The sequence below is a fragment of the Electrophorus electricus genome, chromosome 9 (genome assembly GCF_041902795.1).
Source record: "Electrophorus electricus isolate QZ-2024a chromosome 9, ASM4190279v1, whole genome shotgun sequence".
NCBI lineage: Eukaryota > Metazoa > Chordata > Actinopteri > Gymnotiformes > Gymnotidae > Electrophorus > Electrophorus electricus.
In genome coordinates, this window is record NC_137505.1 from 14,847,988 (window position 1) to 14,875,417 (window position 27,430).

The window sequence follows — 27,430 nt, forward strand, 5'->3', positions numbered from 1 at the left end:
CCTTTCTTTACTGCAACACTGTCATGGGACCCAATGTTAATGCCTTTCTTTTGTTCCACTTTCCCACTGTTCACTTTACTATGTTATGAGATGCTATGAAAGGAAAAATAAAACATGCCACAACTACTGTACGCATAATGAAGCACAAATAGAACATGAAAGTCCAAGCTATTGTGATCTTTGGCGTCCAAGAGCTCGTCTGCGACTGCCTCTTGCCGTAGTTGTGACAAGTCACGACAAGAGGACTCTGTTAAAGCAAACACAAAAACACAAGACAGGTCTTCTGTGCCCTACGGCGTTAATTCTACTTACTCTAGACACAAAAGCAAATGTTAGAAACTGGTTCAAAGTTACCAGTCCTTCAGGTTCAATCTCCTCCAAGTTACCCACTGCCATCCATCCTCTGTAGCCGGATCCAGGGAAGTCAAGAGACACTGACACCAAGGTAGTGAATCAAGAGAGTTCCTCTTTATCGAGGAAAGCACAGAGTATATATGTGTCCTAAATCTACTATCTAAATCTACAGGATGACGGGGAAAAGTGAGGCATGTTCTAAGGGTCTATGTAGAAAGGAAAGAAACAAGGTTAGTAAAGATTAGATGTTCTCTGCATGAACGAGCCACTAGCTGTTCCCGTGCCCGTCATGAGCCACTGCTGTCCTTAAAGAGAGACAGGGAGAGAGAGAAAGAGAAAGGGAGCGGTAAAGGAGACAAGAAGAGGGAGAGGATGACCTCAGGTGACCAGCTTGGGCAACCAGCTCGGGCGACCAGCTCGCGGTTAAGCTGTCATGGCTGATAGGCAGAGACCTTGCGTTGGGTGCCTGAAGACAGAAAGGCTCCAGTATCTAAAACTCCCCCCTTTGATTTTAAAGGAATCACATATCAGTATATAGACCTTTCTCATACGCAGGCACCAAGGCAACATTAGCATGATTAATCACAGAGGTAGAAGTACGAGTTATGAAAGAAGACAGGAGTGACAATAAACAGGGTCCACAAACAAGAATCAACACAATAATCAGGAGTACGGGAAAACATGTTTATGAGCCAAGATCCCCAAGGGCCGACAAGCTCAGTTAACCAACTGAACCAAGAATCATCGGCGGGTGGAGGCTCAGCAATAGCGGTGTTCATATGCGAAATGATGTCAGTAATGTTGTTATAGTAACTAGGGATGTCAAAGCAACACGTTTAATTAATGACCTTGCAGATGTCTCCCTCCTTTGCCAAGAGGAGATCTAGGGCTAGGCAGTTCTGCATGACAGCGGTACAGATCTTATCTACCTTATCATTGAGTAATGCCAGGGTGTTTTCACTCCTATTGGCTAAATTAAGTACCTGCCATGCCGAACCATTAATTTTATTAAGGGCTGCAGTAGTTCCTCTTCCCAGGAACAAACTCCAACCCGCGTTCGCTCCAGGGTTAGTCCATGGGTTGGCCAGTATATACCCACCATACCTATTAGGGGTGCCAGTAATTACAGACCTTTTAGCTCTGTCAGATGTCAACTGTGTACATGTATATGACCAGAGATGAGATAGTTAATGCTGGGGTACAACATCCTTTCCAGGAAAATTGATGACGGGTATGACTAACAATCAAAGTGGGTAGGCTGGAGTATGCCATCCTACCGCATACCCACATGATAGCTGCAGATACCTATAGTATTATTCCTATAGTAAGGTTTTGCATGAACCTTTCAGGAAAACAAGGACCAAAGAGTCAGCAAAAGGATGTTAATAGGCAGAAAGGATATCTATATCTATATCTATATAGTATATATAGATATCTATATCTATCTATACCAATGCTAAAGTGTATTGACATACAGGGCCAAGGAGTACTTCCTTGGTGTGTGGTGCAGCCAAAGGCCAGTCCCTCAGCATGAAATCATATAACAAAGAGAGCTTTTCTAATTTTATGATGAACGGTCTGTCTGCTGTAGTTTTATATAGTAACGGAATGCATTGACGTTCCACCTGTTTTCTCATACAAGGCTTTATGTCAAGCATAAGCGACTGCTTTTCATGCTATTTAGATTTTGCTGTTTTAAAGGTACAAGACAAGTAATATAAGTGATTAAACCAAATTTCATCACCATACCTGCCCTATCTCGTCTGCCCACACTTGGTGACGTATTTAGATGTGGTACGTCCACGCTGCAGGTGCGTATAACGTTCCTAAGTGCGGGCAGTTTGAGACGAACAGCTCTACTAACAGAGAAGAGTCAGTTCACAGTAGCGCCCCTCTCTCTGCGTCTACCTCTGTTCACTCACTAGAGAGAATCTGCTTAATATAAACAATTTAATTTGATAGTTTTGACCGTTAACACTTTGTGCGCTGTGTGAGCGAAAACAATGTATGTATTCTGTGCTTTCTAACTTTAACAGCAGTTGTCGGTTATGTGTTGATTTTGTCAGATGCCCTCACGGTTATAAAATCACTTTAGCGGTGCCGAGCCTTGACTGTTGGTTAACATGTAAGCTAGTGTTAATGGGTGCTTTTCAGTCGCTGTATATGTAAAAATATATGTAAAAGACTTATTTAAAAAAAGGACTTAGTGCATGAAGCAGTGAAGTGAAAATGGGTTTTATGTTATGAGCAAATTTTGTGGCCCTTAACTCAAAAGAGAGTTCCATTTTTTGATGATAATTTATTGTAACATCATGAAAGGTAGCAGCGAGCCTTTTGGTCAGTTGATAAATTTAAAATCAAGAAATAACCTGTGCATACATATAGGTGTACTTTCTGTGCCTTCTTGTTATGAATAAAGTAACATAACTAGCAAAGAAAACAGGGCTCTCAGCAGACATTAGTGTTTTCTGGAAACTTTCTTGCTACCTTGCAGCTTGTTTTCTTAGAAACAAACATTTGACAGTGGAGTATCGGTGCAATATGGGTTACCTCATGAAAAGTCTAGAGTTTAAAAGTACCTTGTTAATGGCTATAAATGAACAGTTTAAATGCGTAAAAAGAGCAGCTGACCTGTTGCTTGCCATATGGGCTAGTTAGCTCACATTCATATGTACTGCTAACCTGACTGGTTACTTATCTTAGTTTGCCTTCTCCAACAGTCACCATTACGTGGGGTCAGATATTTGTTAGCTAATAAGTTACTTCCATATACCCACCAACACATTCTACAGGTCAACACATTCCTGCTGCCCCTTTTGTGTATGTGTCATGACTGTTTACTTAATGATGTTTAAGTTGTTTGTGACCTAATTATTACCACTAATAAAATCAGTTTAAACCATTCATAAACTTTTTGTATTCAATGCAGTAAGATTTAGCCTTTGGAACTAATGGTTTAGGGATATGCATACCCAGCTGCTTGCCTGTTGAAATTTACCTGTAAAGGTGTGCTGCCATTCTGATTGCTTTCTTGCCTGTTTTCTGTCCTTCATGAGTGTTGGTCTGCATACTTAGTCTTTCAGAACTGACTGCCATTCACATGTATAACTGTCTGCCTTCTGATCCTCAAGCCTGCCTGCTTACATGTTAGATTGCTGTCTGTCCACCAAACTGCAAAAATTATTTATGCTTTTGACTTCATATCGCCTTTTCAGAACAAAGCATTCCAGGAGAGTCCTAAGAAAACTTGGACCAGGACAAATGGAGAAACAGAAGAGTCTTTTTGGCAGGAAGATGTAAAGGCTTTGCACTACAATGTTAAAAAATCATAGAATAACAATATTAATTTTAAATGATTCTTATTTATATAGCATATTCCTTATAGAACCCAAAATCTCAAGGTGATTTACACTGAAATGAACGAACAGTATTCAGTAATTAAACATTGATCAAATAAAACAGTTAAAAGTCACGAAATATAAATGTAGAAAATGAAATTAATTTAAACAGAATTTAAATTAAACCGGCTGAACAAGCTGAACAATTAGACCAAGCTAAACAAGCCACTCTTTAATCTGTATTAAACACCAATAGAGCTTGCACTGTAAATACTTTCTGGACTATTCCAAAGTATCGGAACGATGAAACATGAAACAGATTAAACATGTTTCATCAGCCTTGTTATTTTAAAAGATTAGGAAGTAATGTTAAAGGAATTAGTCTTATTTTCCTTATAATGTGCCAAAGTAGAATAAAATAATTTTGATTGTATTGTGCAATTAACAAAATACAACATGGACCAGAGCTCTATCGGTGAGTCATCCATTAAATAGAGAATAAGAATAAGAATCTATAAACTTAGACACAAGCTCTCTGAAAATAATTTGAACATGGATTTTAGTTCAGGCTGTTGATGTTTGAAGAATGACAAACGAACAACATTTCCTTATATATTTTTGTTGTTTCCATAGTAAAATTCCTCCACCTTCAAAAGTGGCAAGGGCTTCTTCAGTATTTAAAAAGGTGAGTTTAAAATGGCCAAATTTGTTATTCATCAGAAAATGGAATTGTTGCTAATAAGTGAGATGTCAGCACAGTTGTTATGTTATCCTGATATTTAATGTCTTTTTATTCAACCTCCTCTATGGTTCTCAAAACAAGAGCAAGTCAAAAAGCACGAGACAAGACGAGAATAAACCTGTGAGAAATGACAGCAAAATACTCCTTGATAGAGCCAAACAAATCATCCCAGACTTGGAGAAGCTGGATATTGCACCAATCTTGACCCATTTTGTGATGGATCTGACTCATGAGTATGCCATTTTTAAACCTTTTCTTCTTCTTCTTCTTCTTCTTCTTTTTCTTCTTCTTCTTCTTCTTCTTCTTCTTCTTCTTCTTCTTCTTTTTATCATTTTTATTTTGGGTATACGTTTTAATGCATGAGATTTTGCTTTTATTCAGTAGGTTAAATTAGGTTACAGTAGGTTAGAGTCCCACATACCAATGAACTAGAATACTGTAGAATACAGGGATCAATGCTGATACCTAGAAGTACAAAATACATAAGGTCTATATTAAACAATGATAAGTGCAATAAACAATAAGTGCTAGAGTTTTTTAAACAACATAAACAATACCCTACAATAAGTACTAATTTAGTCAGTCAATATGGGAGCAGTGTCAGTTGTCCTTTAACTATTCTGCAAATAGATGAGTCTTCAGTCTGCATTTGAAGACTGCAAGGGACTCTGCTGTCCGGACAGCAAGTGGGAGTTCATTTCACCATCTTGGAGCCAGCACAGAAAATAGTCTCGATGCTTGTCGTCACTGAGACCTGAAGCAAGGAATTTCAAGCCGAGCCGTACTTGAGGTTCAAAGTACTCAAGGAACGGCTCGGGCTTTGACCATTGACTTTATGTATGAAGGGGCTGATCCATTTTTGGCTTTTGTAGGCAAGCATCAAGGTTTTAAATCTGATGCGTGCAGCTACTGGAAGCCAATGAAGGGAGCGCAGCAGTGAAGTAACGTGTAGACTTCGGAAGATTGAAGACCAGTCGTGCTGCTGCATTCTGGACAAGTTGTAGAGGGCCGATGGCTCTTGGAGGAAGACCAGCAAGTAGCGAGTTGCAGTAGTCTAGCTTTGAGATCAAAAGAGACTGCACAAGCACCTGCGTAGCTTCCTGTGAGAGAAAGTGCCGAATCCTTCGTATGTTACAAAGGAGAAATCTGCAAGACCGTGTTAGATTAGAGAAGAATGTCAAAGGCTGCTGAAAGCACTAGAAGAATCAAAACAGATGACACTTTGGCAGCTTTAGCAGCATGAAGTTTTTCCGTCACTGCTATGAGGGCCGTTTCTGTAGAATGTGCCGGTTTGTAGCCAGACCGATTGATCACTTTATGCAAGTGCATGTACAACCAATGCTTCAGGAACTTCTTAAATATTAGGTTTCATACCTCAAATGTTAATCAAAATGAAGATTTTGAGGAAAATAAGTTTAATATGTAACTTTTCTCCAAAATATACCCACCACTTTACTGGATATTATTGTTCCTGACTTGTTCACAAACAATAAATGTCATTCTTTGCAGTACAAATCTTTGTAAACTTTGCAGAGAATTAATCTATTATGATTATTCTTCATGTCTTTGGTTTGGCCTTTTTTGGGGCAAATATTGTTTGAAACTGGATGTTTGACAAATCACATTATTTTTTGTTACACACAAAAGGGTCTCTTTACATGAAGAAAAAAAATTGAAAGTCATAAAAAGGTACTTTTGAATAGAATGCAGAACTGGGTGAGGATGCTGGTGTCAAAGGTGTGTTTCTCTATATATCCAGACTCCTATGCAGGGCACACAATAAAATACGTGAAAGGTTGCCAGAGCATACATTGGGACATGCACCCACATGGGCAGCATATCCGCTGCGTGTGCCTGGGTGTCATTGGGCATCATTCACACTGTTACACTGGGTGGGGTGGGATGAGGTGGAGTCACTCTTGTCGCTGGAGTTCTTCTTGCCGCCCTCAGAGCACAAGCCACCCTGCATTGCCTCGAACAGCACAGGGTTCAGATTGACATACTCCCCCGATGCCACCTCGATTACTGCAGGGAAACAGAAGTAGGGCATGTGGGGATCATATGTACTATGAGCTAGGACAATCTTTCCTGTTTTACAACAGTTTTGCATAGTTACAGATAAACTGTTCATACTATTACATTATTACAGTCTTTTTAAATCAATAAAACAAGAAACAAAATATGCTTCCATATATCAGCACAGTACATAGTATATAGTATAAAAATGTAATATTTCAAATGCACAGACAAAGACATGGTATATAATTTTGCCATATCAAACACATACCAGTGTAAATCCGTATTATTCCACTGTAATATCAGATATTAGTATGCGGTGTCCTTACACCTTTGTCTTGTCTGACAGTAATTGACTCTGCCATCCAACAATGAGAGATGGAAGACTTTTATCTGTGCTTTACACATTCCCTGACAACGCAGTTTCATTGCTACACCTAACAGAGTGTTCCAAGCAAAGAGAACAGGCTTGCTCAGAATCTTGGGTATGTTTGTGGACATTAAGACAATTATATTGCGTACAACAGCTACCCTTTGAAATGACAAAGAAGGATTTCTATTAAACTCAAAAGCTATCCTTTGTCACGGTACGGCCCCCTCCTCCCAGACGTGCGTGTGTGTGTGTTTGTGTGTGTGTGTGTGTGTGTGTGTTCGTCTGCATGGCCATGCCTTCCCCATGTTTCACACCTGTTCCTCATTTTGTGTCATTACAGTTTATGAATACAAAGTCTTGTGTAGCAGTTGTTGGTTGTTGGTGTTCTACACGGCTCACCTTTCCATGGTAAGCCTCCCAGCATTACACTATCTAATGTAGCATGCTCTCTACGCTAACAACTGGACTGAATTTACTACAAGCGGTGCCAGACCAAGGCCAGGAGGATTGTGAAGGACCCCACCCATCCCAAAAATAGGCTCTATTTTCTTCCCACAGGCCATTCGGGCCCTGAATCAAGGAAACTGATAAACTGTGGGGACCACCACCACCATGTAACATAACTGTAAATATGTTAAATTACCACCATGTAACATAAAAACTGCAAATATGTCATTTTACAAGATGGATCTGTACATTGTGTACTTTGTGTACATACATATATACACAACCATGTACACTGTGTATATAAACATAATATACATATATTGTACATACATTGTTAATATATTTTTGTACATATATAGAATATATATTTCTCTATGCACCCCTGTTTTCTTTTTCCTCAGTTTGGACAGAGCACTCTCAACCATTTCACTGCGAGTTATACTGTGTATGACTATGTATGTGACAAATAAACCAAACTTGAACCTGAATTTTAAGGCCCTGAAGAGAAACTTCTGGCATGAACACCAAACTACAAAAAGCACAGTGTTATCAGTTAAAGCTGAATAGCGGCTTCACTTCTCTAACCACATAACTTAGTAAAGTAATGATAAGCTCATGGTAAATGGAGTTTATTAAAATATTATTACTGTTCTGATGACTACAGAAGACTGGGCATCTGGGACAAGTAAACAGATGCTGAGGCATCTGAGCATACACAGCCGACGCCGTCCTGTTACACATCATCATTTACATCGTTTTTATTTTGCTTGTCAAATTTCCAGTGACTTGCATATTGCAGATTTGATCTTGCCATCGTAACAGATTACCTCAGACAAGTCTTGTATGACATATATATAGTCTATATATATCTGACTCTATGTTACTGAAAGCGGGAGAACATGTATGGTATTTCAGCACATGTGAGAAATCAGAAGATTTAAGCAGTAGTAATAAAACAGTCCTGTAACTCAGAATCCTGAATCCTGAGAGGATAAAAGGCAGGAGATGTGAAGTAGAGTGAGTCGACCACACAGTCTACTTCACAGCTATCAAACTATGGCAAGGAAAGGAAGTAGCAGGAGTAGCAGTTCAGGCTGGAAAAGGGGAGCAGTGCAGATACACGGTCTTTGGTATGGGCCAAATGGCCTATATGTAGCTCCAGTAACCTTATTGAATATACTGATACATGATGCTCATGGACCAACACACATACACAGAAAGGAGGTAATAAAGAAAGTTAAACAGGCTTGGTGGTCTCCTTATTTAGTCCCAACTATGCAACATGGCGAAACCTATTGGAAAGTTCAAATATATTTTGGTGGTAGATGATGTATTCAGCCGTTGGGTAGAAGCACAAGCAGCAGCAAGAGCAGATGCAATATCTGCAGCAAAGTTTTTAATGTGAGAAGTCATACCCAGATATGGTATTCCTGATAAAATTAGTTCAGACAATGGCCAGCAGTTCGTTAACAGAGTGATCAATATTATAGCGCAAGCACTTAGAGTGAAGCATAGGCTAGGATGTGTCTATTATCCTCAATCACAGGGTGTAGTTAAACGTCAAAATGGCATTCTAATAGCTAAAATTGCTAAACTATGCAAATTAATTGGTTAAACGCCTTAGCTTTAATAAGTATCAGAATGACAACTAATCGTAATACCCATCTCACTCCACATGAAATGCCATCCCATGCCTGTTACTTATTTAAGGAGACCAACTAAAGGACCTAACCTAGAACAACTACAAGGTGAACTGGGGGAACATGTTAAGTGCCTAACAAAAATCCATCAGGAAATCTTCACACAAGTAAAGGGGGCAACTGAGGGATGTAATCAAGAAATTGAAGAAGGACTGAAAGAAATACTACCAGGGGATTATGTGTGTGCAAAAACTTTCAAGAGAGGTTGGCAGGAACCCAGACGTGAAGAACCTTATAAAGTGGTATTATCAACACCCACTGCTGTAAAGGTGGAGGGACGTTGAGTATGGATTCATTTGAATCATTGCTCTAGGGCCCCAGATTTATTGAGACCACTGCAACACAGAGACACAACCACAAACTCCAGTGACTAACAGAGGACTTGATGATCAGGCTGCTGAGGTGGGACCTAGTGGAGCTTCCAGACCAGTGGCACGAAGTGTCACTCGTCAGACATCACCTGAGAGACCACCTACAAACAGTGAGGATTCTGAATAAGAGTCTTGACTACAGCTGGTAAACAGTCAATCAGACTCGAATGCTGATAACACAGTAAGGGTGTGAGCCTAGCGCTGCCAATACTGTTACCATTAAACATCCAGTGGCAATTGGATTACAGCTACATCAAGAACTAGCGAGTCAATCATGAAGTTTCCAATGGACATTGATGAATTGAATTGGGTGAGAAGAATAAACTGCATCGTTTCTTTTGGTTTTTATTTTTACTGTTATTGTTTCTACAATTTGGTTTTCACACAGAACAATTACACACTACTTCCTTAATGACCTGGTAGAATCATGTGGTGTTAGAAATGTTATTGGCAACATATGTTTTTGGCAAAGGGGGGTGTTTGTGTTCTGTTTGGTGAATCCTGGTGCACATTTATTCCTAATAATACAGCCCCTAACAGCTCCATAACAAGACCTTTACCCAAATTGGAGGTGCTTAGACATGAATTACCTGAGAATTCAGGTATTGGCAATAGTGTTACTGGATGGTTTGACTCAGTGTTTGGCGGATGGAAACAACTAATTATGTCAGCACTGACTAGTGTAGTAGTGGGAATTGCTTTGTTGGCATTATGCAGATGTTGTGTTATTCCTTTTGCTAGAGGTTTGATCATTAGAGCAGTTGATAAATCCTTTACATCCCAAATGTATACTGAATATCCAAAGTTAACCATTTCCACCTTATTACCTTGGGAAATTACAGCCACATGTAAGACACAAACTGACACACATCCGGATGTTAGATCGAAGATTTTAGCTTGTGGGTGATATTTTAGCTTTAGTTTATCATCGGGTATATGCTGCTCCTTAATTCACCCCTTCCAAATAATGATTCATTTGAGATAGTCAATATTAACTTTGATTGGCGAACTTTGGTCATCTCGGCCGGATGCTGGGGCTTGTTAGACTTCCGGACTTCATCACCAGAGATGGTGTCCTTTATGAATAGTTGGCAACTCAGCAGATGGGCAAGATATATTGTTTTAAGAAGTTTTATAATAAAACTTTGATATCCTGACTCGCTGTGTCATCTATATAACATCAGCTCCTGGTGCCTCGAGATGGCTGGTAACATGTGGTGATGGTGCCAAGGTAGGCTGGACAGCCAATGACGGGTAAGATCCTGGCCTGAGTACAGGACAACCTAAGGCAGGCGCAGTCGCAGGACTTGGCATCACCTCACTCATCATTCTAAATAATAATTAACATGGTGTGTTATATTCAGGGGGAAATGAGATACAGCATACGGCAGCATAGACAGCAAATTACATTAAAGTCTCTTAAAGTTTCTCAATTTCTTTGTTTTATGAATAATTCCTTAATTGCTTTTTCTAATTTTTTGGTTTAGTTTCTTTCTTCTTGTTTTTATTTTTTGACTACAATCAATCAGAATTTAATCAATACTTACAAACAATTATCCAGTATATATTAGTAGTAACTGCATACAGCACGAGAACCTTCTAGAAGGCAAGAATTTATTAAGCTTGCATATAGTAGAACACATCAATATGTTACTCACAGCATTAGCAACCTTATGAATTGTAATAACTTCATCGCTCACATTATTTATGAGATTCAGTATAGTGAAAATTGGGTTACAACTCAACTGTCCTACTCCATGTCTGATGATAGTTAGATATGGGCTCTGCTGGCGGGGATAGCCACCTTGGATGTAAGGTATAGGTAAGAAGAAGTAAGGGTTCCCAGCACAGCTACATTCACGCACACTCCCCACACACCCACCCAATTAAACAGTGATTCTATAATTTAACTATCCAATTCTTGAAGAGCATATTGTAAAAAAAAATTTAAGTAGCTTTCAAACCAACCACATCAGGCTGTGACTCTGATATCTGAAAACAGGGGTCCCAGGGCATGGCGGAGTTAGGTGCCGACCTGAGTTTTCTGGGTCTTGGGGTCCTCTGTGACATTCTCCTAATTTTGTTGTTCTAAATAATCCATGCTAATCCTTAGAAAACATAAAGCATCCAGCAATGTCACAGACTAGATATGTAATGACCTCTATGTCTTTTGTTTGGTGGGAATTAATCCTTTGTTTTGTTTATTCTTGTGATCCCTTCACTTTAACTTGCTAATCTAACTAGCTAAACTGGATATGGGTCTTGAGGTATTGGCTGTGTTCATGTACTGTATTCAGTCCCTCAAAAGGGCTGTTTTTGTACTTTATTTCTTTGAACATGTTAGTTGGGAAAATTTTGAAAGGATAGAATATGTCCCAAGTTTTGTTTTCTGTGAACTTTAGTTTTATGTGCTCTGTCTACTGCAAGCAAATTGGAACGTGAAATGAAGGGGATAATACTGGCTGTAACTTCAATCAGAGGCATTAAGAAAGTGAGCTGTTTGAATTGATTATTAATGTTTTATTTCTTTAAGAAACTGTTGCCTGTCGCAAGCCTCCTGCTCCTCGAGTTTGGCCTCATTGTGGATCTGCACAATGGTTTGGGCCCCTGGTCAGCTCAACCCAGTGATGCTGGAAAGGCAAAACCAGGAGATGCACACTTTTGCATCGCCATGCTCTGGAATGGGAAACACAAACAAACAAACACTGGCATAGTCACTAACCAGTCACATGACATCCTGGAGCAGGAACCGAATGCGCGAGGAAGTGTTCCTCTCCCTCACTATCATTTCCATGTAGTTAAAATAATGATCCATTCGTAGCTGGGAGAGAGGGAGGGAGAGAGAGAGAGAGAGAGAGAGAGGGAGAGAGAGAGAGAGAGGGAGAGAGAGAAACGACAAATTTCAGGTATTCTTCTTTGGCTATCGATTCGATCAGTCGTGCTCTAGCTGAACTGGGTTTTTGCCAGCGCGAGACGTTTATGACTCTTATGTAAACCGTGTTGCCATGCACATTGGTCAGTGCTGTAAAGCAGTTCACTGCCACTGTTGGTGTAGCTGTGCTGTCATCAGCTGCACTTGGCCTTGGGGAATCCAGTGTGCAGCAGCAGCAGGAGACAGCAAACGGGGAGGAGGTTGTCAGAGCAAACCCCCATGGGCCAGGCAGAAGCTCCTTCTAGTAGTTGACCAGTCCTGAATAAAAGCCTTTCCTTTTGGCGGCTGCAGTAGGAGCAGAGCTAGTCTAACAACCACACTAACAACTTCACTAAATAACATGAAATTGGACACTTTTTAAAATCATTGCCAAGGCCTAATATCAAGGCCTGATATCAGCACAGCATGTTGTTCTATAAATGAGAAAGAGCAAGGATTGTGTGTTTGGCTAATTATTTGGCCTAATCCTTATTGTTGGCTATCCTGTCACACATCAGAGTGCAGGCAACAGACAAGCAACAGAAAACACTATGACAGCAAGATATGCTTGTTTTTAGGTTAAAAGCACGCATGGAAAATAAAAAAAACAACCAGGAAAATTGAACACAAATAACTGTCACACCAGTTGGTGACTGAACTGTCAGTATCACAATTGTTGTTCCTACTAGAGACAAAATGGACAGTCAATCTATTTATCATCTAATCAGTAAAATAATTTAAATTACACATACAAACCATGGTAGCAGCAGTGTCCATGTTTACCGATGCAGTGCTGGTTATATTTGTTACTTCTGGTATGAAATGATGGGAATGAATCAGTATTACAAATTAATCAATATTTAGTTGACACTTAATGTACACTCCCCAAACACTTTATTTATTGCTAAGAATTTATAAATTGTGAAGTTAAAAGTGTGTGTAATAGTACATCTACAAACTACAGCCCATCTGTTGCTTTGTTTGCCACGAAAATAAAATATATATTAACTTTGAGGAAATTGTAAAGCTTTTTAACCATCAATAACTTAATATCTTTAAATATGACTGAAGTAATGGATACTTACTGCACTTCCTCTTTAACATGAAGATGATGCTGCAAACCATAATCACCAACAGCCAAAGCCCCACACCTGTCAGACTCCAGGCAATTGTTCCCTTCCCTGTAGTTGGCACATGTTTTGTTAGCACATTTCTTACTGAATGAATCAGAGGAGAGTATATATCCTGTATTTACACTCATATGGAGTCTAACGGGTGAGGGGCAGTACATTGTTTTCATCCATGGATATGTTTTGTCACATCAATAAATGTATGCTTTCATGGACACTGGAAAGATCTGTACAAGTGATCAGCAATGAACATCATTATGAATTACTTGTGTTCCTGGGCTTGGCCATTGTTGCTTTCATTTGCATTCATGTGAGATTTTGCTGTAGAAGAAAATGTGACACTTTGCAAAGAAAACTGAAAAAAATATAGTATTAAGGTGTTAGCTAGATAGAAGTCAAGTAAGTGTGTGGGTGTTAACAAAGATAAAGATAAACATACACCCACTGAAACCAGCATCACTGGTGTTGGATATTGTGGAAATTAATTTGCAGATATTTACAGAAAAGCAAACAACATATAAAAGAAAGGAAAAGATGTTTGCAGACTGTTTCTTTGAAAAACTAATTAGATTCCAGTTTTTTCTTACATTTCTTATATGCAAAATATTAACTTCATAGTCACAACTGCAATTCCCAAAATGACCTTTCCTTTGTACAAACAGTGGTCATTGTACGTTGTATTTTCACATGCAGTGTTTTACAAATAACTGTTGAAGAAAATGTGGCATGTGCACAGTGCACTTATGAAAGCACAGCATGCTTTGCTCTGCCTGTTCTTGTTAAATGGGAAAGTTGTGCTTAGTGTTTTGTAAAATGTACTTTAAAATCAGTCAGTATAATATTGGATGTTGCCCGGTGGTGTCTTGAGCAGTAAACTCCATGCGTTCACTGTAGATGCAGGTCTTATAAATGGTTTCTTTTAATTAGGGCCTTATGAGATTGTGCTAAATATTCTGTAGTAGGTTCTTTTAGTAGGGCCTTATGAGATTATACTGAGTTAGGGAGTTAGGGAAGATATGTTGTATTTTTTTGTTTGTTTGTTTGATTTTCTTTTTGTGAAGGCAGAGAGTTTCCGAAGGTTGTTTAGTTTTATTTGTTATGTTGGCTTATGCCCACCCTGACGTTATGCTCCCGATATTGTGTCTGTGATTTTAAAAATATATAATGTTAAAGTGGTTAATTATATTACAAATCTTGCATCTCTGTGTTTTCCTTTATGTTGTATCCTTTTGGCCTTAGACCGTTGAGCCAGTACATTAGTGTCATAATAACAAATTAAAGATCAATATTTGTTGGTGTACCTGGAGTCGTCTCTCTGATGCTGGTTTTCTCTTTGTCAGGTGCCACTGTCACCACTGTTGTCACTATGAGAAAAGAATCAGCAACTTGACCTTGGTGTCACATTCTGGCATCAGTGAGAAGATTTTTCAGTCCTGTATTCAGGGCACAACAGAGACCAAATATGAAAACGTAAACCTGACTCACTGACTCTCTTACACTTGTACACTGTGACGATTCGAGGCTAACAGGATGCGGGGCACGTTCAAACATACATTTTTACTTAACACAGACGACACATCTAACACCGCACACCTCACTAAACACCTTTCAAACACCAACAACACGTACTACAACACAAGAGACATATATACACACACACGAGGATTACACATAATACAGAACAGGTAGATGACACGAAAGGGCATGGCAACACAGACAAACACATACACGCGTACACCAAGACGTTTAAGGAGGGGGCGGGGCTGTAACGTGACAGAATCCCCCATCGAGGGCGCAATTCCCGGCGCACCAGCCTAACGGGCTGCGGACCTTACACCAACGCCAAACGGCGAGGCCAGAGGACTGGGCAGTCTGCCCCGAGCTACTGCGAACAGGAGCGCAGGGGGGAACACCGGGACTAACACAACAACAGACACGAGAATGCACACACTGACAGGGACTGACATGCACACCGAGAAAAACAAAGGGACAGGCACATTTATGGTAACGGGGAGAGACGAGGTGACAGAAACAGACACAACACTACACGAATTAAACAGTCTGGAGAAGAGTGGGGTATGCCAACCAGCCTGGGAGGAAGGGTCTCTTGTCGGAGCAGACCCTGGTGACCCTGCCAGACCCCGGCAGAGCAGACCTCGGTGCCGCTCCCTTTTTACCTCCCTGAGACTTAGGCATAGGTCCTCGCCTTAAGGGGAGGAATGTCCTCCTCTGTTGATGATGCCATCTCTCCACCAGTCACCCAGGGCTGCTTGCTGGCTCCAGAGCGCCTAGATTCCCCTGAGGTACCTCCTCCACCTCCATCGACGGGTCCTCCTCACGATCCGACCCCAAGTCTGACTCTAGGGTGACGTTACGGCACTCCCCTCGCTCGCCATACTCCGCATATCCCTCTGTAAGGTCCATGTAGGACTCTGCAGATTCCACCTCCAAGTACCTGTCCTCATAAATAGGTAGGTCTCCGTAGTACCCAGCAGGTCCCTGCTCTGTTGTGATCCCATGGAGCGAAGACAGGATGAGTGATGGCCTCACCCTGGTACAGGAAAAGTCCGCGGTGTCCGACTCCGAGGACTGGAAATAGTTATACCAGTCATTATGGTCAGACGTAATCCCGTGTGACTCCTCCACCTCTGCCCCCAGACCACGCTCTTCTGCAGCAGGAGTCAGGAGGGTACCCAAGAGCACGGAGGGATTGCAGGCACTATTTGGGGAAGTGCGTCTTTTCCCCTTCTTCTCCTTCTTCTTGCCCTTCCCAGGCATCCTTCTTTGGTTGGTGTTTCTGTGATGATTCGAGGCTAACAGTATGTGGAGTAGGGGCACGTTCAAACACACATTTTTATTTAACACAGATGACACATCTAACACCGCACACCTCACTAAACACCGTTCAAACACCAACAACACGTACTACAACACAAGAGACATATATACACACACACGAGGATTACACATAATACAGAACAGGTGGACGACACGAAAAGGCGCGGCGACATGGACGAACACACACACGTACACACCAAGACGTTTGAGGAGGGGCGGGGCTGCAACGTGACATAACCAAATCTAAAAAGGCACCCTATGCATAGTTTTTTTTCTTTCTTTAATCACTGTTGTCATCTTTTAAAGGTTAAACAACATTAATAATTTTTACACCATTTAATTGATTAGATACAAAACAATATACCTGCAAGTGCATCAGTGACGTCAAAGTGAACAGGAACTTCTAGACCTCCCGTGGAGCACCAGTACCAGCCAGCATCAGTCTTCTTCAGTCCAGTCATCAACACCGTGAAGGTGCCTTTCCCATCATCACTGATCTGCACTGCTGAATTCTGGGATTTGTTGGTCCTCCCCACTGTGTAGCAGGTCCAGTCTATAGATCTGCACCACTTCTTTGCCTCTTTCTTATATGCAGCGCTGTAGAGACACTGGACACTGACGCTGCTCCCCTCCTCTCCACTCACTCTGCTCTTGGTCACAGACACAGCAGGAGCTGGAAACAAAGAAAGGCACTTTTGTATGAATATGTATGGATGAAATATATGCAATATGAGAAATGTCACTAAACTGAATATTCAATATTCATAAAGAATTTGTAATACCTGATTTCACAGTGATATATAGCTGTGTTTTGACATCTGGTTGAAATATTCCTGAAATCTCCACTGCACACCAATATGCTCCAGTGTTTCTCTCCTGTAGATCCCTCACAGTGACAGTAAAGAGAGTCTGAGCTGGGTTATCAGTTACTGTCACTTTCTTGTTTGTATTGTTGGCATATGCCATAATCGTGCAGTAATTGAATGCTGTTACACGCTCACAGCACCAGTATTTCTTATGTTGTTTATATTTCAGATGTTGACAGATGCTCCACTCTGAAGAGTTAACTGCCTCTGTGACCAATTCCATTTCTCAGTGCCTGCATATACAACCCAGCACCACTGTTACTGGAACACAAGAATTCTTGTTTCTGCTAAGGAATTAAAAAATGCTACATATGAAAAAAAAAAAAAAAACTAACAATGTATATATTGTAGTATTGCATAGAAAATAACTTACATCAAATGATGAAAACGAAAATGAAATGCCAATTCATGTTGAATAAAGTGAGAAGCTTATTTCAGAAGCCTCCTCACATCTCTTTAGTCTTGTTGCCACTGTGGTTGAAGCAATCCAAACAGTTCCTGTTTGCTAAGTTTAAAGTCATGCTGTCACAGTGCGCTGGGCGCCCAGCAAGAGGGACAGGCCCACTGTAGTGGTTTGACACACTAATCAGTCCCATTAAATCATCTCAAATATTGAAATCACAATCTTTCATTTTTAACAAAGAAAGTAACATTAATGATTTGATCCCTGAAAGATTTAAATTACAGTCATTTGTTTGAGGATATTGGCAACAAGCACAATCTGAATGATATCAAGACAGACAACTTGGTGAGAATAAATGATAAATTTATTAACGCAACTACTCTAAATCACAAACAATAGCATAAACAATCTGTATATTTACAGAAAAACAAGCTAAAATATAGCGAGCATGTGTTTATGTGTGTGAGTGTGTAAAAGGAGAGGAGAGCGAATGCTTTCATGCAGGTCGGTACACGCTCGCGAGAGCGAGAAGGAGGCGGACATGCTATTGTGCCAGCAATAAAATGGTGCAGAATTTAAACAGCAATGTGACTGTATGTTAATGAGCTCAGCTGGCTTGTTCTCACGTGATGTTAGAACAAAGGGTAATGGCAGGTTTACTAACTGAACAATAAGGTCAATGTGTCTGTGCCTATTGAAGTGACATGATGATACCTATGTTTGCTAGTAAAAAGCAAGACATAGAGAGATTGTATGCAAAGAGGAAAAAGAACTTCCAGTCTGTACAAATATTACTTAAGATTATCCAAACAAAATGGTATGTACACCAAGCCCAAATACTTTCAAGAAAGTACTAGGATCTTGATTAAACTTTACTGTTTAATTCAAGCAGTGGCAGCTGTTACTTGAGTTACTTGAGTTATAATCAGAAGGTTGTTGGATCAAGGTCCACTGTTGGGCATCGGAGCAAGGCCCTCAATTGCTCAAGTTGTACTCAGTTGCTTTGGATAAAAGCATCAGCTAAATGTAACCTATATACTTTTGCCCAGATATGCCCGACTATAAACTATGCCCAGATGTAAAAGTCTCACATGTTGATGATTTTTGGTGATTATCTCAGTTGGTCATCCTCACTCAGTTTGTCTACAATTAGGAGGGAATTTCCACCCCTGGTTTCTTGTTGATAAAATGTGACGTCGTCAAGGTATGCTGGGAATATGAGTTCCATCCGCAGTTTAACAGGAGGGAACTGACCGCATTTGCAAGCTTGCTTGAAGAAATTTGGTGAACCTGTTGCTGTGGTAATGTTGATCAGATTTCTGTCTGTAAGCGTGTGTGTATGTGTTTCCTTTCTCTAGGTGTATCTCAGAATCCAGATCCGGTGCCAGGTTTCCTCACCTTTTCTGAACTTGACTCTGCTCTGTTCCTCCCCAGGTCTACCTGCCTGCTGGCCACTCCTGGCCACTCCTATATAAAGGCCCCTCCCGAAGGCAGAAGAGGAGGGAGGCAGTGGGGCTGTTGGAGGCAGTGAGGCAGCGGCGGCAGCGGGGGTGGCGGCAGTGGCAGCTAGTTCAGCAGTCGGTTTTGGCTTGTTTGTAATTGTATCATTTGTGTGTATGACCTTCTTTTCCCTGCTTGGACCTCAATTTTCTTTCGCTGGTGTGTGTCTTATTTATTGTTTTGGCCTGGGTCACTTCAGAAGAAATTGCACCAGTGTGTTTATTTGTAACTTCTGTATTATACAACAATACACTAAAAAGAGTCTACCATTTGTGCTTATGTTTCTTTCTGTTACTCTTTAACAGTTGCATGTTCCATTCCTTTAGCCGTTTATCATTCTTTTTCCTTGGTACGGTGCCATAGCCTAGACGGGGTGGTAACAAGACGTTAGTCTAGATTCCACCATCTCTTGGATCAATTAAATGGAGAAATATGATTCTCAGCTGTTTGCTGTTAACTGTCCACATGGTGCTGAGTGAAGAAAGTATCTGAGAGAGAGATGACAAAGCCCCTCTTTTAGGTCTAACCTTGATGGAGGAAAAACCAGAGAGAGTGTAAAGGTCTGTTGATCAGGGTATTTAAGACACCTGAATTCCACCTGCTTTTAGGCACACCCTCTTTCTTCCATTTGATGCAAGTTTGCTCAATGCGGTGATGATGGTGCTGCTATCTGCTGGATTGGCATGGTACCTAAATTTCCCCCCTTGGTCTTCAGGCTGGGGCTGATGTCATAGTCCTGAAGAGCACAAACGGTTATCCATGCAGTCCAGGTTTACTGTAATATCCACTTGCAGGTGATCAATTCCACAAGTCAACTTGTCCATCCGGTTCATAGTGTAATCCTTGAGATGTCCTGACATCATGATTACATATGTGCAGCTCTTTGATAGTAACCAAGGCTGATTAACCAAACTACCTAAAGCAATGTAAGTGTACTATTGTAAGTCTTAGATTTTCACTTGATTTTAAAATGATGATACAAAGAAAACAAACTGGGTATCACAAATCATTGACAGGATTAAACGGCCTTTTGTTAGAAAGGAGGAAGTACATCAGGCCTGAGAAAAGAGGACATTAGCAAGTGTTAGCATTAGCTTGTGTAGCTGGAGTAAACCCATCATCAGTGTTTAAGATGCTAGATTAAAGGAATGACATTATGTGAAGTAATGTCCCTCCAGAAAGTTGTCCCTTGTGAGATGTAGGAAGATGTGCAATTACAAGGGTTGGTTGAGCCCAGTAAATTTTACTAGGTATGGTGGTTTCGAATACAATTGTCAAACATGGTGTCTCAATCTAAGTCTACCCTGTGATAGACAAGCATTTAAAATTGTACCAAATTACAATTTCTAATGTGGCTATTTGAGGATCTGGATTTCTTATATGCTACTGAAGATTATAAATAGGGTTATTCAATCTATACCAAATTTGCACCATGGAGGAAGCAGAATTGCTTACCTACATTCTATACACATTTGAGATATCTTATATGGATATGGCAAAAAACAGTTTTAATAGTTTTGTAAGAGAGTGCTGGAATGCCTTGCAGGATTCCACCAATATCCTGCCCCTGCTGTGCAGCTAACAAAGATGATAAAGGGTAGAAACCGAAAGGTATGAGAAGGGATGAAAAGTAGTAATGATGTTTGGAAAGTAATGTCGTTCCTAAATACCCAGTCAGTTAGTTTTAAAGTTAAACATTCAAACATAACATGAAGAGTCAGCCTTCAGAATTAGTTAAAGAGAATAGCTGGTCCCATCCTTTATTGCCGGTTAACCTTAACAAGCATTATTGAGGCACCCTTCGTGAAGGTCTAACTGTCAAACAGAGAACCCATATTTTTATACACTTTTCAGAAGTGGTTATGTATTCACCCCACCTTCCTTTACATATTAGTGTTTGCATTCACCACCATTACATCTGAACCACACAGTAGTCAATATATGCAAACTGCTATTCAATACCCACACCAGTTGGAAGCCATTACCACTACATTCCAAGAGAAGATTTGTATTAGCCTTGTCCTAAAGAAGATTGTTTTTCTATATGGTCCTGAACCTGGTGGAGAGTTCATATATCTTACCCTGAGGTCCACCAAAAGCCTACGCAGGATCCTTTACTGAAGCCTGAAGCCCTGTATGCAAGTCATTCTGAAAGGACACAGAATCTCTAAACTCCCTTATGTTTTATGTTATTAATCTGTCCAATGCACTGTTAGGCCTCTTTTCCCTGTAAACACGCATGTTATTACCTCAGTAATAACAGGGACCACCTCTTGTAAAGAATTTATTGCATTTGAAAGTATGGAAATGTGGTCAAAGGTGATGCTAGAAACATCTCCCTTTAAAGGTTAGAAAAGAATATGGAAAGGTGGCTACATGCTTAAAAGCTAAAATGTTACATGTAACTAAACTGTGAGAGATGCCTTTATAAAGAACAGTGTGTGAATCTACAGGGGATGCAGTGGCTGATGTGATCGTGCGTCTGCTATGATAGCGAGGCGAGGTTATTATATTGTGGCTTGTATGTAGTTCAAATGAAATTAAGGAATGGTCTGAGGTGGCATCCGACTGGGGTAGTCTGACTATGTTCTCCGTGTCCACCGTATGTCAATAGTAAGTCAAGCGCATGTCCATCAGAGTGTGTGGGTTCTCTTATACATTGAATGAAACCAATTGATTCTGATATACAGCTAAAGGCCAATCTCAAAGGGTCTTGGGCATTATCAAGGTGAATATTGAAATCACAAAAAATAATGGCTCTTTCTACAAAAGTGACTAGATTAGAAAGGAAATCTGAAAATTCCTTAATAAATTCTGAGTAGGGCCGTGGTGGCCTATAGATACCAAATAGTGAAACAGGCTGGGTGGGCTTCATATCACTAGCTACATCATTCATTTTAGAAAAAAAAAACAAAATTTCCCCTTTTTTCCTCAATTATCCTGTTATCTTCAATTCCCTGCTCTAGAGCGATTACTCACGTAATACTAGTCAGAGTTTTAGGGTGCCCCAAAAGAGTGCATTAGGTGCATTAAAGTTACTAATAAAGACATCAGAATATTCCCTGTCTTTCAAGTAGAAAATAAATCAGAATACCACAGAAATGTATTTGCTATTAAGTAACCTAGAGCCTTAAAGATTATTTTGGACTTCAGTGGACGTAAGAACAATAGTAGGTAAATAAACTTTATTTATTTATTTATTCCTTAATATGGCATTCTCTAAAATGATGTAAATACATTGAAAAAATGCAGTACAAGTGCAGTAAAATAATTCAATGTTGTACTTCTTCTTCTTCAAAGCAGAGCACTGGGTACTTAATACCATTGAACTGTGTCAAATCAATGTGCCCTATTACCATTGAATTTTTACTATTACTATTACAACAGTAATGTAAATAATGTGATACAAATAGTTAATGAAGTACAAATTCATGAAACTCACATGCTGCTAGTATGTTAAAAGTTATAAATGTAAATGACAATTAATTATTCATACTGTTGTTGGTGGGGAATTCAGTAGATTGACTGATTTAAACAACTCCCAAAGTATTTGCATAACCTGAAACACACATTATGAAGACTTCCATTAAAATTAAGTTGAATTTATTTCAAGATTACACTAGGAATGGAAAGAAGTACAATGTAAGAAAGAATTAAATAGGTCCTCTGAAAAAGCTGAAATTGTCAGTCATGTAAAGCTTTTACAAGATGAAGCATAATGTCACGGAATGTTAGCCTCCCCTGAGTCATGGGGTTTGGCCTGCCACGTTCAGTGGGAGGGCTGTGTTTGTAACCACACCTGCACCTTGTTCGTCTCAATGTATATAAACCCGTGTTAAAGTGTACAGGGTGTTGGTCATTGTCGGTGTAATGTCTGAATGTAACGTGTTTATGTTAGATGTATTCTTGTGTATCATGTTTGTTTAACTTCATTTGTTTCAGGTCCATGTTTATTGTTTCTAATACGTGAGTGCCGCTGTCATTTATGTTAATAAATGTTCGTCCCAGTCGGTGGAGTCTGTGCGTCCTGCCCCTCGCCCTACGGCACTCGGGCCGCCACACGTAATCACAGTGCATTATTTCTTTATTATATTAAACTTTTGTACTGGTGTTAAAGCAGTCCAAATATTATACATTGATTCATATACTAAGTACTAAAAGTGTTATACATTGATTGATGTACTATACATCAACTTTTTTATGGCTACTAAATAAAGGTACAACACTGAGCCTGATAAGTATAAACATTTTAAACAGCTTTTTATCGTTTAGTTTTTTTTTTTCCCTTTTGTGCAAGTCTAAATTAGTTCACTGGGACAATGACACACAAACACTAACACCAACACATCAATGGTCCCTCAATTTAGAGTATTTTTTATTTGAAATGGAGCCGAACTGAGCATGACAACACTGGGATGGAGCAGCGGGTAGGAGAGCCTCATCTTCAGCGTTGCTTGGAGGTGCTTTCCATGGAAGTGATGGCCCAGGGGTGGAAGAATGCCATTCTGGTGGAGAAGGCGGGGTGCCAATGAGACAGGTGTGTCATGCCTGCAGAAGACACTGTCAGAGGCAGATAAGCAGAAGGACAAGGTGAAGTAACATAGCTCAAGGTCCCTACTTAACTGCACCATTTACAAAGCATGCATAACTTAAAGATAGTTGTGAAAGCCTGAAGGTCTACAACAGGCAGTATTGAACTTTTCTAAACTGGATTTATGGGTTTTACATTGCGCAGAGGCTGAACGATTTTTAATTTCAACCTTTTGACAGTGTGTTTACAGTATTTACTTACTGTAGCCCAGTCCTTGAATGAAGTATTTCAAGGCTTCTGCCAGCTTGCCAGGCTATAAGGTAAGAACAGGACACAATAGATTACACAGTGCATCACTCAGTTTGAATGCAAGAGCATTATTTTAATGGGTAACGACAGACCTGATCAAGCTGTGGTAGACCTCCACAGTCAGCCATCTTCATGAGGGACAACATGAAGGACAATGTTATTCACCACAAGTTCATCACAAAGTTCTAGATTTATAAGCCCCCAGTGACATATAATGACTTCTACATTTATAATGAGAGTCAAATAAAAAAAGCAAAACATAACATTTTAAGTATTGCTTTGCTGAGGTTTGAAGGTCACTAACTTTGAGGAGGGTTGTCTTTGAGGGATTCATTTTGGAATTGCAGTCAACCTACGACGGAAAACACAAACATTTGCACGCAGGCTTCCAGGTACATATAGAAGTTTGATTTGAATGCTGGGTTGGATTTTGAATGTTGTTTTTAAACTTCTGCATGTAAAACAAGCTGTACATACCACAGCATCCACCACAGGAGAGTCATCTCCTACCACCAGAAGAGTGTGACACCTACAGCAACAAAACCTTTCAGGCATGTGGTGGCACAGGGGCATTTTACATCAAAAAATAACATGGAATAAGGATAAAAGAGAAACAGTTTCTCACTTACTTTAGAGTCTTTCTACCCAGAGAAGTTCTCTTAATGTTCAGTTTACTTCGGCTGAAAATTGATCAGATCTAATAAGACTGGGAGCTGTTCATATGACAAACAAGTCTAGAAGCAGAGAGCTCAGAAGATTCCATAGAATGCAGATATCAGTCATACCTGTTGTAGGACTTCATAAAATGCAGAAGGTTGGTCTGGTTAATCCTTTTGCTGATGTTGTGACGGAAGGTCTTTACAAATTCTGCCTTCTTCTTAATCTCCTCCTGCCACGGTTCCATAAAGGAGTCAGTCCAAGACGCAATCAGTCACAAAACATCAAAACTTGATGTGAATATGAATTTAAATGTCTCTTCCTCTATATGCACAGTCTGCACAGGCACTCGAGACAGAAATGTATAATAAAAAGAATATGTAAAAAAAACAAAAAACATTGTTGACCTTTTGATGGACAATAATGTAGGCATCTGGTTCTTTAGTTACGAAAAGGACACAGTCTAAATTCAGGACAGCTCATTTGGAACACTCATCTTTAGTAATAAGGCATTTAACTTTTAAATATTCTAGTTCAGTGTTTAGTGACCCAGTCCACAGTACACATGAAATGGCCCACATGTTTATTCTAACCCAGCCCAGTACACCTGTACCAGGTGTTCATTTTCCTAATGGCTTGGTTTAGGAGCTAGGATGATGTTGTCAGGAGCTGGGATAGAGGGAAAATGTGGGATGTCAGATGTATCACAAGGACTGGGTTGACAAGTACTGCTCAATAATACATACAATATACATTTCATTTTAGGCGTTATTTCGTACCTGACCGAACAGGTGGGAGATGACAACACTGGGGGGACCAAGGGCCCAGCTGGAAATCTGTGGAAAGTGTGGGTTGATCTTTAGTGGCTGGAGTACACATAAGCTTTGATCAAATACATTACTTTATTAAAAGAGGCTTGACACTTTTCTAAGGATCCCAAAAGAATAAAAATATAGGGTCGATTGTCACCATATGATTGGCATGAAAGGTTAACTGGAAACTGCAGAAAACTAAGAGTAATATGCTGAGAACTATTTGTTATCACATTGAAAGTTATATGGATTCAGTGAACAGCCAAGACACAGGGAACAAGACGGTTTAAATACATGAAGTAATAAGAGTTAAACAAGACAGGTGCAAATAATAAGGAGCGGAGAAAATGAAACTAAGGAACAGAACCACAACAAGGAAGTAAAGCAAAACAAAAGACATGAGACAGGGAAACCATAGACATGGACGCTAGGTGGGACCAGCTAAACGACATAATTGTAGAGATACAGGGATCGTGATGTTTAAGCAGGGTGTTAACAGAATGATAATTACTATTGCATTAGACTGTGATACCTTGGATGCTGCCCGGTCTGCCCAGCCCTCTGCCTGAGCATTAATGTTCATCAGGACAAGGCCCTCAACCAAGTCTGGGTACTTCAACTGCAAGACATTTATGCATGAGCAGTCAAAGGGAGATAAACCTTCAGGGCAAAATTACTTACTATATGTCAAACTGTTGTAGTTAAATGAGCAATTAAGAGTCTCCATATTTGGCATTCTTGCACTTTACATTGCACTTAGAAAAAGGTTTGTTTACATGTGCAAGCAGAGGAACAATAGAGAAGTGTCAGTATTCTGGAGAGTTGATGTCTAGCTATCTTGACAGTGTAATGATTAGGATTATGCTGCAAGTATCAACACTTTGTTACAAAGCAAGAATTTCACCAAGGAGTAATCCTTGTTTGATCATTGTGTTAAAATCTATTGGGAAGAAAGACAGTGCTACAACTCACAGCGAACCGTGTGAGGATGTTTGCTCCTGCTCCAACACCCATTCCAATAACACTCTTAATTCTGTGGAGAGAAAAAAATGTACATAACTTTAAACCATTAAAGCGCAAGGTTTCAGATTAGAACAAGGATTGACAGTTTAATCTCAGAGTAAATGGCTAATCTGGTTCACTCACTTAAAATGCTTGAGCACAATTGGGAGGGTCTCGGAGAGCTTGTCCATTGAGGGATATGTGAATCTACAGGAAAAAAATTGCACTGAGTGAGTTATAATTCTAAGGGACGCCACTGATTCTTCAGGATTTGAACCTGCTAAACCTAGCTATGATGTACTGGGAGCCACAGCCATCAATGTAGCATATGAACGCTAAGAAAAACGTTCATGAAAGAAACCCTGGTGCATGACAAGCCGGTGCCAGCTAGACATGCTGACAGTCAGGGCCTCCAGATGTTAGTTTAGGTGGGCACCAACACCATGGCATAGAGTCGTCCTGTCTGACTGCCAGGAAGGAGTGGTCTGAGGGCAGACGGAGGGCTATGGAGTAGGTTCTGATAAATATACATTCTGGAAAAAATTGTATGGGGTAGCTGAAGGTCACATTTTAGATTAGATTTAACCTTGGAATGTCTTTCAGCCCCTGAAAGAACATTGTGGCATATGGTGCACTCACGCTCACCCTGCAGGGAAGGTGCTGGCACCCTCATGTTGCCCAGGAGCGTTGACCTGACACACGGCAAAGTGTCGCATGATTTCCTGCATGTCCTCATCATAGAAAAGAACGTCGAAGCAAGTTTTGTCTGCAGACATGCATTCCAGGGTCATTACAACACAATAAATGACACTTATGCTAAGTTTTAGACTTTAGAGCAATCAGCTACATGCCACAAGCAACAGTATCAGAGTCTTACGGTTCATTCCGATGTCATGGTAGGTGAGGATGACCGGTCGGTTATCCCTGGGGATACCTGCCATGGTGCAGCATACAGTGCCAAAGGGGGTCTCCACATTGTCCTCCTATAAGACCCAGGTGGAGTATAAAGGTCTAGGTCTAGATGTATAAGAAAAACCTCTAAAAAGAGGTCTGATTCCACTGCAGTGGTTTTGTGTGTCAGGACATTACTCTGTCACACTTAGAACTACTTCTGTGGAATGAGCCTCTTA

General features: G+C 40.2%; 1 protein-coding gene and 1 long non-coding RNA gene across 2 annotated transcripts; both read right to left on the reverse strand.

The window, feature by feature from the left end:
* Window positions 1–24,340: 24,340 nt before the first annotated feature.
* Window positions 24,341–25,324, reverse strand: LOC145659258 (uncharacterized). Its single transcript, XR_014125259.1, has 3 exons — window positions 25,266–25,324; window positions 24,615–24,718; window positions 24,341–24,509 (listed from the first exon to the last, which is right to left on the reverse strand). It is a non-coding gene; the product is annotated as an uncharacterized LOC145659258 (long non-coding RNA).
* A 59-nt stretch (window positions 25,325–25,383) lies between these two features.
* LOC118240783 (protein NDRG1-like) lies at window positions 25,384–27,430 on the reverse strand. The gene is made up of 6 exons (XM_081720369.1): window positions 27,178–27,430; window positions 26,946–27,066; window positions 26,445–26,507; window positions 26,271–26,331; window positions 25,831–25,917; window positions 25,384–25,413 (listed from the first exon to the last, which is right to left on the reverse strand). Exons 1-6 carry the CDS (start codon window positions 27,239–27,241, stop codon window positions 25,384–25,386), a joined length of 426 nt encoding a protein of 141 aa, XP_081576495.1. The 5' UTR covers window positions 27,242–27,430.

Bases quoted from the DNA above. Each gene is read 5' to 3' on its own strand.
- LOC118240783 (XM_081720369.1), bottom strand. From the start codon at position 27,241: ATGGCAGGTATCCCCAGGGATAACCGACCGGTCATCCTCACCTACCAT. The intron at 26,332-26,444 runs GTGAGTGAACCA...TTCTCTCCACAG, and splicing joins ATTGTGCTCAAGCATTTTAA to AATTAAGAGTGTTATTGGAA. The intron at 25,414-25,830 runs GTATCACAGTCT...TGGGATCCTTAG, and splicing joins CAGACCGGGCAGCATCCAAG to AAAAGTGTCAAGCCTCTTTT.